General features: G+C 42.5%; 1 protein-coding gene across 9 annotated transcripts in view; it reads left to right on the top strand.

Moving 5' to 3' along the window:
* The window catches only part of LOC125465296 (formin-binding protein 1), a 235,830-nt gene that overhangs the window by 140,593 nt on the left and 78,724 nt on the right, over window positions 1-16,513 (top strand). For all 9 annotated transcript variants that reach the window (XM_048558582.2, XM_048558583.1, XM_048558584.2 and 6 more), the window contains exon 9: window positions 15,026-15,220. In XM_048558582.2, the coding sequence (XP_048414539.1) occupies window positions 15,026-15,220 (195 nt within the window). The remainder of the gene's footprint in view (window positions 1-15,025; window positions 15,221-16,513) is intronic.

Below are 16,513 nucleotides of genomic sequence, written 5' to 3'. Positions count from 1 at the left end.
GATGTGCAGGCTAGGATTATTAGTACAGGTTACAAAGCCTGGGTAGTAAGCTCTTCAGAGGGTTGGTGCAGACTCAGTGGGCTGAATGACTACTATCTGCCATAGTAAATGTGGAGTTGGAAAAACACAACAAGTCAGACAGCAACCAAAGACCAGGAAAGTCAACATTTTGAGCCAAAACATTGCCTTTCCTGCTGCTTGACCACTATCTGCCATCAGTAAATGTGGAGTTGGAAAAACACAGCAGGTCAGACAGCAACCAATGACCAGGAAAGTCAACATTTTGGGCCAAAACATTGCCTTTCCTGCTGCTTGGATGCTGCCTGACCTGCTGTGCTTTTCCAGCTCCACGCTTATTGACTATAGCTTCCGGCACCTGCTGTCTTTACTGTATCCTGGCCTCTATTTGCATGGTTGGGGTTTTATAATATGATTGGTTAATTATCAGAAAATAGAAGGAATTAAGTCATTTTTAGGTCAGCAGGTTATAACTAATGATGCAAGCATTGGACCTTGGGCATTGGCTGTTTATAATCTATATCAATGTTGATGGGACCTGATGCAACATATCAGATTTGATAGTACAAGCCTCTCTGGAGAAGGCACATGCTGCAGAGAGTACACTGAGCTTTAGAATCAGACTGAGAGTAGTCCAGAGACAATGGGAACTGCAGATGCTGGAGAACCCATGATAACAAATGTGGGGCTGGATCCCCAACACATGCCTCAAATTTCTGGACCTTTCTGTCTCCATCTCAGGCAACCACCTACAAACCGATGTCCGTTTCAAGCCCACTGACTCCCACAGTTACCTGGAATACACCTCCTCCCACCCACCTTACTGCAAAAATTCCACCCCCTATTCCTTCGCCTCCACGGCATCTGTTCCCAGGATGAGGCAATCCACTCCCGCACATCCCAGATAGCCTCATTCTTCAGGGACCGCAACTCCTCTTCCCCCCTCCCCCCCCACCCACCGCAGTGGTCAAGAACGCCCTCAACTGTATCTTCTGCATTTCCCACACCTCATCCCTCACACCCCGCCCCCCACAATAACCGCCAAAAGAGAATCCCCCCAGTCCTCTCATACCCCACCAACCTCCGGATACAATGCGTCATCCTCCAACACTTCTGCCATCTACAATCCGACCGCACCATTAAAGCCATTTTTCCATCCCCACCCTTGTCTGCCTTCCGGAGAGACCACTCTCTCTGCGACTCCCTTGTCCACTCCACACTCCCCTCCAACCCCACCACACCCAACACTTTCCCCTGCAACCGCAGGAAGTGCTACACCTGCCCCCACACCACCTCTCTGACCCCCATCCCAGGCCCCAAGATGACTTCCCACATCAAGCAGATGTTCACCTGCACATCCGCCAGTGTGGTATACTGCGTCCGCTGTACCCGCTGTGGCTACCTCTACATTGGGGAAACCAAGCAGAGGCTTGGAGGCCGCTTTGCAGAACACCTGCGCTCAGTTCGCAGTAAACAACTGCACCTCCCAGTCGCGAACCATTTCAACTCCCCCTCCCAGTCCTTAGACGACATGTCCATCCTGAACCTCCTGCAGTGCCATAATGATGCCACCTGTAGGTTGCAGGAACAGCAACTCCTATTCCATTTAGGAACCCTGCAGCCCAATCAATGTGGATTTCACCAGCTTCAAAATCACCCCTCCCCCCACTGCATCCCAAAACCAGCCCTGCCTGCCTAACCTGTTCTCCCTCTCACCTATCCCCTCCTCCCACCTCAAGCTGCACCTCAATTTCCTACCTACCAATCTCATCCCGCCCCCTTGACCTGTCCATCCTCCCCGGACTGACCTATCCCCTCCCTACCTTCCCACCCATACTCTCCTCTCCACCCATCTTCCCCTGTATCCATCTTCAGTCCGCCTTCCCCTCGCTCCCTATTTATTTCAGAATCCTCTCCCCATCCCCCTTTTCTGATGAAGGGTCTAGGTCCGAAACGTCAGTTTTTGTATTCCTAAGATGCTGTTTGGCCTGCTGCGTTCATCCAGCCCCACACTTTGTTATCTGAGAGTAGTCCAGATTTGCATTTGGTGGGATTTTGAAGATTGAGGTGGTTGGGGTAGGAAGATGAGTGGCAGGAGGTGGCATGGATGTAGTGGGGAATGTCCAGTAGTCAATCAGCCTGTGAGGAAAGGGGAGATGGGCTTGAGTTGAATAAAGTGATGCGGCAAGCAATTTTGGAGTGCATAGATCAGCCGAATCACGTGGGATTTGTGGTGACCATGTCAATTTTGTACAAACTTGGCTTAACAGCAGAAAACAGACTAATGATGGCCAGTTGTTTCTCAGACAGGAGGCGTGTGACCAATGGTGTCGCACAGTGATTGGTGCTGGGTCCACTTTTGTTTGTCGTTTATATAAATGATTTAGATGAGAACATAGAAAGCATCGTTAGTGAGTTTGCGGATGTCACCAGGATTGGCGGTGTAGTGGACAGTGAAAAATGACATCTAGGATTACAAAGAGACCTTGATCAGTTGAGTCAATGGGCTGAAGAATGGCAGATGGAGATGATAAATTTGGATAAATGTGAAATATTGCATTTTAGTAAAACAAACTAAGGCAAAACTTATTAAATTGAAAGTATGGCCTTGAATAGTGTTGTGGAGCAGAGAGTCCTAAGAGTTCAGGTACATAATTCTTTGCATCACATATAGATAGGGTGGTTAAGAAGGCATTAACATGTTTGCCTTCATTGCTCAGACCTTTTGAATTTAGGAGTTGGAACGTTATTTTGAGGTTGTACAGGATGTTGGTGAGGCCCCTCCAGGAATGCTGTGTCCAGTTCTGATCTCCCTTGTTGTGGGGAATATTCTATTAAACTGGAGAGGGTTCAGTAGAGATTTACCAGGATGTTGCTGAGAATGGACAGTACAAGTTATGGGGAGAGGCTGGATAGGCTGGGACTTTTTGTCACTGAGGGTCGGAAGTTGAGAGGCAACTTTGTAGAGGTTTATAAAATCATGAGGGGTGTAGATAAGGTGACCTCAGGTGTCAATTCCTTTGGGTGGGGGATTTCAAGACTAGAGGGCATATTTTTAAGGTGAGAGGAGAAAGATTTAAAAGGGACCTAAGGGGCAATTATTTTATGCAGTGAATCGTTTGTGTGTGGAATGAACTTTGAGAGGAAATGGTACAGTTACAGCATTTAAAAGACATTTGAATGAGTATGTGAATAGGGAAGTTTTGGAGGAATATGGACCAAGCACAGGCAAGTGAGAACTAGGATACAGTAAGGACTGCAGATGCTGGAAGCTAGAGTCAATAAATGTGGAGCTGGAAAAATGCAACAGGTTAGACAGTATCGAAGAAGCAGACGAGTCAGTGTTTTGGGCTGAAACCCTTCATCAGATGAGAACTAGTTTGGTTTGTGATTATGGTTAGCATGGATTAATTGGACTGAAGGCTGCGTTTCTATGCTGTGTGACTCTAGGACCATGACTAATCCTGTTTCTGTGTCGATTATAAATGGGAGCTTTGGTTGGCTTTCCTTCTCTTTATCCTGTTATGTTGCCTAACTGCAATGGCTGAAATCAAATAACGCCTAAGTGATTTTCAAGGATTTCAGCCTAACTTATTCTAGAAATCAAATGTATTTATCAAAAAAAACTTCAAAATCCAGAAGATGCATTTGTTTTCTTGGGTATTATTCCAGCTGTCTCATGCTGCAGTTTAGATCCAGGTAGCTGGCAGAAGTTGGTTTGAATTTCGTAGTGATCTAAGTAATGTGGGCTATGGTAAGACTCATGGCAGAATACAGCAACTAGTGGTGTGAGGTCCATCTTGACATAAAGATCATATTGATCCACCTTCACTGCTTTTCACAAGTAGCATGATGAGGTGCTGTCTAGTTAGCAACAACATGACAGTTAACACTGCTAAATTTTAAATGCCTAATTAATGCCGCAACTCATGTCACTAATATTTCAATTCCCATCTTGCTAAACTCAGTAAACTATCTAGACTTCTGGAAGACTCAATGAGCAAACTAGAGCATGAACCTAGTAGTTTCAACACTCCGCTAGCTCCAAATCACCTCCATTTTGGGAAAAGGGCATCAGCATCTCAGGGCAGACTCTGTGCACACTTAGCTACATACATTGTTGTCTCATGCCAGTGTTTGTGGGCATGTGCCAATTTTTAGGATCCCTCAAGGCACATCTCCGATTTACTTGCAGGTTGCTTCTGCACTTTAGTGCTATATTGTAGGCTACACTGGTAACTGTCATTTTAGTGCTGCAGAAGGGGTACCATGCACTCAGACATGAACTGCGCTCATGAATTGGACTAGTCTGCATCTCTGGGGTTTTCGTTTGCTGCCATAGGACTCGCTCGCTGTGATCTCACCTGGATGCTCTCAGCATCCCTGCCTTACATTAAATTGCCTTGCTTTGCTGCTCGGCCAAAGGTACCACATTCATGTTGCTGATGCCTTGCCTTTCAGCACATACACAAAGCCCAACAAGCTTGTCACAGTTGTCTGTTGGCCCGTGCTCAGGGGGTCCTGGCAGAGGAGGGAGTGATAGGCAGAGCACTACCCATCTTCAGTCTTTCTGCCCTTTTCTGTTTTCCTCATAGAATGAGAGACAAGCAGGTATTATGGAAGCCAAAAGTGAGTGTCACAACTATTACTATTGCTGCACATGGTTAGGCAGTGCCTTGGCCATTGCAAGGTTAGTGGTGTTGGGTGTCTGAGAGAGATGATGTTCTAGGCACTAGTTAGACTGGTATGTCATGAGCCTTGTCGAGAAGTGGAGATAGAGTCAATATAAGATATCAGACAGAACATTGATTTTTGATCTTGTTCCTATCTCATTATGCATTTCTCCAGATGGCTGAGTATGTTTTCACCCACCTAGCAAACTTAGACCAGCCCGGCATGGACTGGTGTCATGGCCTTTACTGTTCAACCTTGGGCGAGGATGTTATGTGTCAGCATCAGTCTGTCCAGCAAGATGTCCGGGTTCTTTCCCATCAAGCAGCACACTACATTCCCTTGTCTACCATGTCTAGGTCAAATGTCAGTAATTGTGCAGGCTGCTCTGGGCTGACAATGCTTATCTGGGTGCATGAGCAATCTTTTAAAGATGGCATGGATCCAAGGAATGCTGGTGAAATCCGGATCATCTGCTAAGTGCCGAATTCTTCTGAAAACGGCACGTGGTAAGATGGGATAGAAATTCAATATGAGACACGTCATAGAATTCAGGATGCAATTAATGAGATGAGTTGGATAAAATAGGGTGTGAAAATGCATGAGACCTTGTGGCAAGGAACCCTCCAAAAGACTTGATGCAACTTGGACTTAGGCATCAAAACATAAGATTCAACCCAATATGTTTATTTACTTGTTACTACTTATGCCTGACAACAGAAGACAATAAATTTGTTGAATTAAGAATGACACATTGAATGAGGTATTTTCTGTTTTGATCTTTTGTTTTAGTCTCTATTGTGGATAGTAGAATTGGTGGAAAAACAAACGTTATTGCATTATTTCAGTACGTTGATGAGGGAACAACCTGTCCAAGGCAATGGTTAAGAATCTTTAGTCAATCTTAAAATGTAGCGAACAATAAGTAACAATTCATTCAACAAGAAGCAGTATATTACTCAATATGAAATATGAATGGTGTGAGAAACACAAGATGGGAAAAATTGGCAGAATGTTGACATTTAGTACAGCATTATGAAGGCCAATTGCTGTATTAGTTTAAATATTACATTCTGGCCTGACCATAGGAGTAATGAAGTTTTGTTGCATTTATATGAAAGCAAAAGTAAAGACTTTGTGAGCACGACATAGTTTCGGTTGCCTTACGTGAAAAAGGATGTATTTGTCTTAGGAAGAGTGTAACTAGTTAATTAGATTGACTTTTGGGATGAGACAGCAGTAAAGGGGGATCAAGTATTTAGAGCAAGATAATTTCATTGGAACATAAAATTCTTCACAAGGGTTAACAAGCTAAATACTAAGACTTTTTCTGTAGCAGTGGAGTCTAGAATTAGGGGCCATTGTGTTGGGCCAATAAGACCAAAAGATGTAGGAGCAGAGGTGGGAAATTCAGGCCTTTGAGTTTGCTGTACTATTCAATGAAATCATGAATGATCTGACAATCTTCAACTTTTTTTTCTTTTTATTTATTACCTTGATTCCCTTACTAATTAAAATCTGTCTATCTCAGAATCTACTTATTGACCCAGCTTCTCTTTATCTTTTCACTTATTTAAACAAACGCTTGCTATCTTGATGTTGCTTGCAAGTTTACGCTCAAAGTTTTATTTTCTCCTTCTTTCTTATCTTTTAGGTTGTGTTTTGTTGGTTTCTAAAATTTCCCCAACCTGCAGTTTACTATTCATCTTTGCCACATTGAATTGGAAAAAAAAGTACAGTGTTATCTTTAATTTCCCTGATTAACTAAGGTTAGCTTATGACCATCTTAGAATCCTCCTTCGTCACTCTTGCATGAATTTGCTGTGAGCTGTTTTCTTAAACATCTGCCATTATCCTCAATTGGGTTGACAGCTAAACTCCTTTCCCACTCCAGTCCAGCAAGCTGTGCCCTTAATCCTTTGTAATTGCTCTTATTTAAGCTTCACGTTGTTTGCGACTCAAGTTACTCCCTTTTCAAACTGAAAGCTACATTCTGCTATGTTATGATCAAATGGCTGGTCATTTAGGATTAAGATGAGGAAAATTCTTTTCACTCTGAGGTTGTGACTCTTTGAAGTTCTGTATCTTATGCTATGGATAATCAGTCAATTTATATAGTCAAGACTGAGATTAATAGATATTTTGGGGCACGAAGTGAGCCAGGGTTTGGTTGGGAAAATTGAGTTGATGTAGAAGTTCAACCATGAATGGAAAAGTTTGAGAGACTATAGATGCAGTTCTTGTTTTTATTTCTTAGCATCGTATGTTCTGAAGCCCATTTTCCCATCTTAGTCAAATAATCTCTTATTTCCATTCTTGGTTTTACTTTGCTGCTGATGATTTCTTAATATCATGTGGTCAATTTGGGCCTGATTGGTACATTATGAAAGCTATTTTTGCCTGACTGAATTCTTGTATTTAGATTTACAGTGCAGTCAATGCTTTGTTGCAGGTGGCTTCCTTCTTCCAATTGACATGTGTATATCTAAACAGCTCTGTAATGCTTCTGGTTCATTCATCATTCATGGATGAAACAAAGCTGTACTGTCTCCAGATGTTGTTTTGTTATCTGTTCCAATGGTGTTGTATACACATGGGAAGAGTGAGATATTGTGATTTGATTTTTTTTTATTTGTGCGTTCACTCCTGAAAAGATTTGCTTAAAGGGAAACTCGAGTGAAGCACTTTTATTGCAAAATGCTCTAATTTATTCTGTTAATGTGCATTTAAAAGTTATGAACTCCATTTGAAGTGTCAAATGTTTACCGACTGGCACTTTTTCTTGTTGCTTTGCCACTCAGTCATGCTGGACAAAGAATATCTTGCAGTAATTTTGCTGGATGCAACCAGGCTCTCACCCTCAAGTTAATGAGTTAATCTGGATCCTCCAAACTTGAGTTTATTAGTTAGAAATGGAAAATAAAAACTTTTTTTTTCTGATTGTGTCCTTGAGGCATATAAGGTGAGAGAACTTTGATTTAAAAATACTCCCTGTGGACATACTTTCTCTTTTTAATTCACTAATTGTTAACTTAAAAATTACTTCAGTTGTGGAGTGATTAGTGACTACCTATGTTGAGAAAGTATGTCTGTTCCACCTGCAGCATTTTTCCACATTGCAAGATGGGAATGTTACCCAGTTAAACAAATATTTATCAGCTCCTGAAGTAGTTTGGAAAGCTGATGTTTGTGATAATGAAAAGTAGATGTTCTGTTTAGTTGTTTAGGGTTTGTCATCTGCCTGATTTACATGAAATCATGAAAGTAAAGGAGATTGAAAGTTTTATGCTTGTTATTTTAGGAGTTCACTTGCAAAAGATACATGGCCATGAAGCAGTTAGAATGAATTTTAGTATAAGTGGGGAAGAACCTCTGAAAAATCTGTAGCTGACAGTTATTTTGCCTATTAATTTTGGCCAGTGCCATGTTTAAAGCTATATACCAGATGTAGGAAAGAGTATGAACTTTGTTGATAAAATAATATATTACTGCTAACAATTGAAACACTTTCCCTTTGAAATCCTGTGCTTGTGCCCATCACAGCCTGATGGACTTTTCATAACTCTCAATCTATAATAATGACTTGGATAAAGTAATTGTATGAGCATGTTATAGAATCTGTACAGAGAAGTGGACGCCAGAGCGTGTCACAGAGTTGGTACAGAGAAGTGGATTACATTCCTTATTATTTGCTGTCATACTAGTTTTCTACGATTCTTTCACAAGGACACTTATCCATCTGCACCAAAGCATTTCGAAGGTATTCTCAATTTGGATAACAAGTTACCTTTCTTTTGTTTGAACCAAAGGGATAAACCTCACACTTATCCACGTTAAACTCCACCTGCCATGTTTTGGCCCATTCACCTAACTTACTCATATCCATTTATAAATTTCTTACTTCTTTATTACAGTGTTGTTCCTCACCTATTTTAGTGTCATCTGAAAATTTGGCAACAGTAGCTTCTATCCCTGTGACAAAGTAATTAATATAAGTTGCACATAGTTGGAGCTCAAAAGCCAAACCCTGTGGGACCCCACCAGATACATCTTGTCAACCTGAAAAAGACGCATTTATTCTGACTCTCTATTTTCTGTTGGTTAGCCAATCCCCTATCCAAATGAATAAATTATCCCAAACCCCATATGATCTTAGCTCGTGCATTAATTTTTTGTACAGCATGTTATAAAATGCCTTCTGAAAGTCCAGATATACTGCATCGACAAGATTCCCATTATTTACTTTGCTTGTTACATCTTCAAATGACTAGAGCAAATCAGTCAAACACATTTTACCTTTCCTAAAACCATACTGTCTGTTGGACTGCATTTTGACTTTCAAAATTACTTCTAACTTCCTTAATAATTGATTCTGATGATTTCCCATCGATATTAAATGAACTGGTCTATATTTTCCTACTTTCTGCCTCCACCTTTCATGAAGGGTGTTAAATTTAGCATGTTTCCAATCCTCTGGAACTTTTTCCGCATGCAAAAATTTGGAATACTATTGTAGTCGATAAGCTATTTTTTCCGCCACCTCCATCCAAGACGCTAGGATGTAAGCATTAGGCCCAGGGGACTTGAGTACCTCTTTCCCTGGTGATGATTGTTCCAAATTCCTGCCTTTGTATAATTTCTGTTTTATTATTACTGTTGTGATTGTTACTGATGTTGTTATTTTTGAGATTATACTAGAATTCGCCGCTGAGAAAACTGATGCAAAATATTGATTTAGTATCTCTGCCATTTGTGGCCCCCACTATTAACTCCCCAGCCTCCCATGGGCAAACATTCACTCTGAATACACTCTTCCCTATTACATACTTACTGAGCTTTTCCTATCCATTTTTATAGTTTCATGGATTTTCTTTATAATGCACCTTTGCTGTTTTTATTCCTTTTCTGTAATCGTATGTTGATTTTCCAAACAGTATGCTTTAGGATTTGTCAGTATTATCTTTGACTTTCCAGTTTAGTCATGGATGATTTTTTGTTTTCTCCTTTTACAACTTCGTTTCCCTCTGCAATATATTTCAGTTAGGAGGAATTGAACGTCTCCTTAAACATCAGCCACTGTTCATCAACTGTCCTACCCTTAATTCTCCCTGCCTAGTCCACTAGGGCCACATTTGACCATTTATTTGTGTAATTACATTTGTTTAACTCCAGAACATAAGTGTGCGACTCCAGTTTATTACTATAGAAGAAATCAGGAAACCCGATTGGAAAGGAGTATGTTAATTGTGAACTTCAAAATAGAGCCACTATTTATAGCATATGTGGATGACAGACAGTTTTGCAGACCCCTACTCTTTTTATTTCCCCCCCCCGCTAATCAATATGTTCAGAGATATTTTTACTCACCTCTGGAGAGGGTGGGACTTGAACCCAGACCTCTTGGTCCAGGGTTCACAAGAGGGCCAAAGCCCTGCTTTATAAGGAGCTGTGGTGATGAGTTCCAACGGAATAGGCATTGTCTGTTATTAAGGGAACTCGTGCTCAGTGCGTTCCATGAGGAGATTAATTTGCGATTTCCAATGGGAATTGTAAGGGTTATCGCATCCTCAAACTGAATTTGAAATTCTAGCATACTATGATCATTCTCACCCAGAGGATCCTTTGCTATGAGTTCATTCATTCATCTTGCCCCATTACACAATGCCAAATGCAGACTAACTTGATCCCTGGTTGGAGAGACAATGGGAACTGCAGATGCTGGAGAATCCAAGATAACAACGTGTGAAGCTGGATCAACACAGCAGGCCAAGCAGCATCAATGTAACCCACACGTCAATGAATACCAGTCACGTTTGGACACAGAGCAGTTTTTCCGCCGCCTTCGCCTCCACGCTTACTTCTTTAACCGGGAGCCTAACCCTCCCTCCACTGACCCCTTCTCCTGCCTCCAACACAAGTCTTCCTCCTGGACACCACCCCCAGGCCTCCTACCCTCCCTCGACCTCTTCATCTCCAACTGCCGTCGAGACATCAGCCGCCTCAACCTCTCCACCCCTCTCACCCACTCCAACCTCTCCCCTGCAGAACAGGCAGCCCTCCACTTCAAACCCGCAGACAAGGGAGGCGCAGTGGTAGTATAGCACACTGATCTTTACATCGCCAAAGTCAAACGCCAACTCTCCGATACCACCTCCTACCGCCTCCTTGATCATGACCCCACCCCTGAGCAGCAAGCCATCATCTCCAATACTGTCCATCACCTCATCACCTCAGGTGACCTCCCACCCACAGCCTCCAACCTCATTGTTCCCCAACCCTGCACTGTCAGTTTCTATCTCCTTCCCAAAATCCACAAACCCGCCTGCTCTGGTCAACCTATTGTCTCCACCTGCTCCTGCCCCACCGAACTCATTTCCACCTATCTGGACTCCATTTTCTCCCCTTTGGTCAAGAAACTCCCCACCTACGTCCGTGACACCACCCACGCCCTCCACCACCTCCAGAATTTCCAATTCCCTGGTCCCCAACACCTCATTTTCACCATTGATGTCCAGTCCCTATACACCTGCATTCCCCATACAGATAGCCTCAAGTCCCTCCGCTTCTTCCTGTCCCGCAGGCCCGACCAGTCCCCTCCACTAACGCCCTCATCCGTCTAGCCGAACTCGTCCTGACCCTCAACAACTTCTCTTTCAATTCCTCCCACTTCCTACAGACAAAGGGGGTGGCCATGGGTACCCGCATGGGCCCAAGCTATGCCTGCCTCTTTGTAGGTTACGTGGAACAGTCCCTCTTCCGCACCTACACAGGCCCCAAGCCCCACCTCTTCCTTCGTTACATTAATGACTGTATCAGCGCCGCCTCTTGCTCCCCAGAGGAGCTCGAACAGTTCATCCACTTCATCAACACCTTCTACCCCAACCTCAAGTTCACCTGGGCCATCTCCAACACATCCCTCACCTTCCTGGACCTCTGTCTCCATTTCAGGCAACCAGCTGGAAACTGATGTCCATTTCAAGCCCACCGACTCCCACAGCTACCTAGAATACACCACCTCCCACCCACCCTCCTGCAAAAATTCCATCCCCCATTCCCAATTCCTTCGCCTCCGCCGCATCTGCTCCCAGGATGAGGCATTCCACTCCCACACATCCCAGATGTCTGCGTTCTTCAAGGCCCGCAACTTACCCCCCGCAGTGGTCGAGAACGCCCTTGACCGTGTCTCCCGCATTTCCCGCAACACATCCCTGACACCCCGCCTCCGCAGTAACCTCCCTAAGAGAATCCCCCTCGTCTTCACATACCACCCCACCAACCTCTGAATACAACACATCATCCTCTGACACTTCCGCAATCTACAATCCAACCCCACGACCCAAGACATTTTTCCATCCCCGCCTTTGTCTGCCTTGCGGAGAGACCATTCTCTCCATGACTCCCTTGTCCGCTCCATGCTCCCCTCCAAGCCCACTGCACCCGGCACCTTCCCCTGCAACTGCTGGAAGTAGTACACTTGCCCCCACACCTCCTCCCTCACCCCCATCCCAGGCCCCAAGATGACTTTCCATATTAAGCAGATGTTCAGCTGCACATCTGCCAATGTGGTATACTGTATCCACTGTACCTGTTGTGGCTTCCTCTACAATGGGGAACCCAAGCGGGACTTGGGGACCGCTTTGCAGAACACCTCCACTCGGTTCGCAATAAACAACTGCACCTCCCAGTCGCAAACCATTTCCACTCCCCCTCCCATTCTTTAGATGACATGTCCATCCTAGGCCTCCTGCAGTGCCACAATGTTGCCACTCGAAGGTTGCAGGAACAGCAACTCATATTCTGCTTGGGAATCCTGCAGCCCAATGGTAACAATGTGGACTTCACCAGCTTCAAAATCTCCCCTTCCCCCACTGCATCCCAAAAACAGCCCAGCGCGCCCCCTCCCCCCACTGCATCCCAAAACCAACCTTCCTAACCCGTTCTTCCTCTCACCTATCCCCTCCTCCCACCTCAAGCCGCACTTCCATTTCCCACCTACTAACCTCATCCCACCTCCTTGACCTGTCCGTCCTCCCCAGACTGACCTATCCCCTCCCTACCTCCTCACCTATACCCGCCTCTCTACCTATCTTTTCTCTCCATCTTCGGTCCGCCTCCCCCTCTCTCCCTATTTATTACAGTACCCTCCCCCCATCCCCCTCCCTGATGAAGGGTCTGGGCCTGAAACCTCAGCTTTTGTGCTCCTGAGATGCTGCTTGGCCTGCTGTGTTCATCCAGCTTCACACTTTGATCCCTGGTTGGTTGCTCAATAGCTTGCTCCAAGAAGCAATCGATAATAAATTCAATGACCTATCCCTCAAGGCTACCCTTGCCAATTTGATTAATCCAGAATGTATTGTTGTATCTTTCTTGCAGGTTCACAGTGTTTCCTGCTTTGTAATGGTATCCACTGAGGAGCTACTGTTTGGGAACATATAAATTACTCCTGTTAGGGACTTCCTTTCTGTTTTTATTTCTATTCAGACTGATTCTGTGTCTGGGTCTGCAGTGCCAACATTATTCTCGCAACAGCACTGATCATATCCTTGACTAACAAAGCTACACCAGCTTCTTTTCCTTCTGAAACACTGAGTACCCTTGTTTATTCATTTCCCAAGTGTAATCTCCCTGCAATCACATCTCTGTAATAACCACTGCACCTTACCCATTTGTCTTTTTTAGGCTGTTAACTCATTATTTTTATTCCAAATGTTTCATGCACTCATACACAAAGCCTTTATGTCTGTTCTTTTATCAGATTTCTCCATGTTGTTATGATGTCCTGATGCAATATGACATACACACATCCAGTCTCTTTCATTTCCTGGTAACCAATAGCCTCAAGACTAAGCTGCACTCTTACCACCTTCTTCAACTTTGATCTTCTAATTTTCCATGAAACTGAGCCTTTCCCTCCGAGACTTAAAGCGCTATCTACAGCCCCAGGGATGCAATCTGCTAGCACTCTGGCCCCAGAATGATTGAGATGGAGCCTGTCACTTTGAAATAATTCCCTCCTTCCCCAGCGCTGGTGGCAACGTCCCATGAATTTCAACCCGAGCGTTTGAATATTGAATTCTTTGTCACAGGCAAAGACCTGTTCAGTTTTTCCCTTAGATGCGCAGAACTACTTGAAGCAGATGATACATTCTCTTGAAGTACACAATGAGTTCATTACTGCTAATGAACCTGTGTGGGTTTTCACTGTGAACAGAAAGATGTTGAACAAACTTGACACAAAAATAAAGAAGATAAGAAATAGCTACAGAGTGACCATTCGACCACTCAAGCCTGCCCACTATTCAACAAGATCACAGCTGATCTGTCATGGGGTTCAACTCCTTGTTCATGCCTGCTCATCATAGCCCTCAATTCCCATTAGTTCAAGAATCTGTCTCTCTTCTCTTTAAATACTATAATGATCAAGCCTCCATCACTGTCTGTGATTGAGAAATCCAATTATTCAGTACCTCCTGAGAGAAGAAAATCTTTTGCATCTCAGTTTTAATTGAGTGTCCCCTCATTGTGTAGCTGTGTTGCCCTATTTGAGATTTCCTCCACCAGTGAAAACAACATCTCAACATGTACTGTGTCAAGTTCCCTTAGAATCTTGTATATTTCAGTAAGTTCACCCCTCCTTTTCTAAACTTTAATGAGTAAAGGCCTAACCAATTCAATTGTTTTGATGTGTGAATCTGTTCACCCTCGACATCAGCCTAGTGAATCTCTTTTAGAACTGCCTCCAATGCCAGGGTATCAGTTTTAAAAATAGAAAGGCCTTACCAAAATCCTGTGCAGTAGTAATATTTTAAAGCTCCAATCTCCTAGTATTAAAGGCCGGAATTCTCGTCACCTTCTGGCTACACCTGCTAATTTTTTTGTGTTTACTGTACAAGACTATCCAGTGCCTTCAGCGTGCACTATTTTAGAGTCTTTCTCCATTCAAGTAACAGTCTACCTTTTGATTCTTCCTGTCAAAGTAGGATTTTTGATTCTCCCTACCTCACACTTTCTTACATTGAACTCTGGAATTTTTTCCCAATCATTCAAAGGTTCTAAAATTTTAAATTCCGGGAGTTCTAAATTAGTTAGTGTATGTAATTCATTTTGCAGTCTTAGAAATGGTGATTTTTCTTTCCATTCTGGTCTAACTAAACTGGCATTGTGGCTGTAATAAAATGTTTATACTTTGTGAGATATACCATACATTTGAGGACTTTCATGGAAAGCTAGCAAATGTCTCTTATTTTTGCTGTTGTTGAATAGAGCTCTACAAAAAATGTGAGAGAAGGTAAAATAATGCATCAAATAATGCATCATTCTGTTTGTGTAATTTTAGGATACACAGTTGGTGATAGAAGCCTTCAAATCTGGATTTGAACAGCCTGGTGACGTTGAATTTGAGGATTTCAGTCAGCCTATGAAGCGGACTGTTTCTGAAAGCAGTCTCTCCAATAGTAGATCTGATGGCAAACAAGAATCCAAAGGTGGCAAATCCAAGGGCAAACTCTGGCCTTTCATCAAGAAAAATAAGGTAAAAGCATTCAGCATCTGTGCTTATTAATCTTGCAGATGACTTGCCTCATTTAATATATATCATGGCTTTGGGTAACTAATGTAATATTCTATGACTTTGTAATGGGTTTGGTGGCATCACATTGAATTCTTTTTGATTTTACTTGAATTTTTAAATTGTCTTATTGTTTATTTGTGTTTGCATGGTTTGTTACATTTTTCTTTAAAAATCATGTTTTGTTTTCTATGCTAGTGACTAACAAACTGATCATATTTTTCTACATCATATGCAGCAGCATGTTTTTCTTCTTACTCTCTTACTAAACACCCATTGACATTACTTTTTTTAAACATTGGACAGCCACTTTGTACTTTTCTCTGATTTATTTTCCTCATTGGATTTTGCAGTTCATAGTAGGTATGCCGGCTTAACATCAAAATTTGTTCTAATAGTTGATCAGAATATAGGTAATTGTCAAACAGATTATGGTTCACAAAATAAAAGCTTCTGTCAGAAATATATTCTTCTCAGACATTGGCGGTGTTCATATCTTACGTGAATCATTAAAAAATATGTTTTTAAAATTTACAAGCGTGAGAAAAATCGGTATAATATGTAATCCTGGCATTTAGCAAAATTTTTTTTTCTTAGATATATTTGTTATGCAAAACACTACACACAAAACCTTTTGTAGTAATATGAAAAAGCTAAGTGTGGAATATGTTAAAATGTAGGCGTAAACCATCATGATGGATATACTTATCTATAGTCTATAACAGAATGTGCAGCTCACCATACTGGCTTTGTTTTTTTTTGCATTGCTTGCAGTAGCTGTGGTTAAATTATGATCTGACACTGCACTGAGTCCCAGTGATCAAGAAATTCATGTCCCCATACATCGAGATGAATCAGCACCTTAGTCCTATTTCGACATTTTTTAATGTGACGCATCAGTTAAGGGGAGCAGGCTACTCTCTTATTGGTTGTATGCGGTCAGATGATGTACAATTAGACAAGGTGGGCTAAAATCCCTAACATGTGCCTCAGCCAAATGAGTAACATCATTTGAACGCAGTTTCAAAATACAAGGAAGAGCAAAAAGAAAACTTAGAAAAGGTACATGCAATAATTAAACAATCCTGACCATCGGTGTTATACTATATCCTAATGATAGACTACATTGAACTTTTAAATGCAATGAAAAGTATTATGACCCAGCTGGGAAAGTGAGTTGATTCTCGAGCCTTAATACTCCTGGGTAACTGCAAAAGTTAATATTCTAATCAAAACCAAGTTCACAAAAAATACTGA

The sequence above is a fragment of the Stegostoma tigrinum genome, chromosome 29, assembly GCF_030684315.1.
Source record: "Stegostoma tigrinum isolate sSteTig4 chromosome 29, sSteTig4.hap1, whole genome shotgun sequence".
NCBI classification, from domain to species: Eukaryota; Metazoa; Chordata; class Chondrichthyes; order Orectolobiformes; family Stegostomatidae; genus Stegostoma; species Stegostoma tigrinum.
Note: the sequence above shows the minus strand (reverse complement) of the source record. Positions and strands in the feature narration are given on the sequence as shown.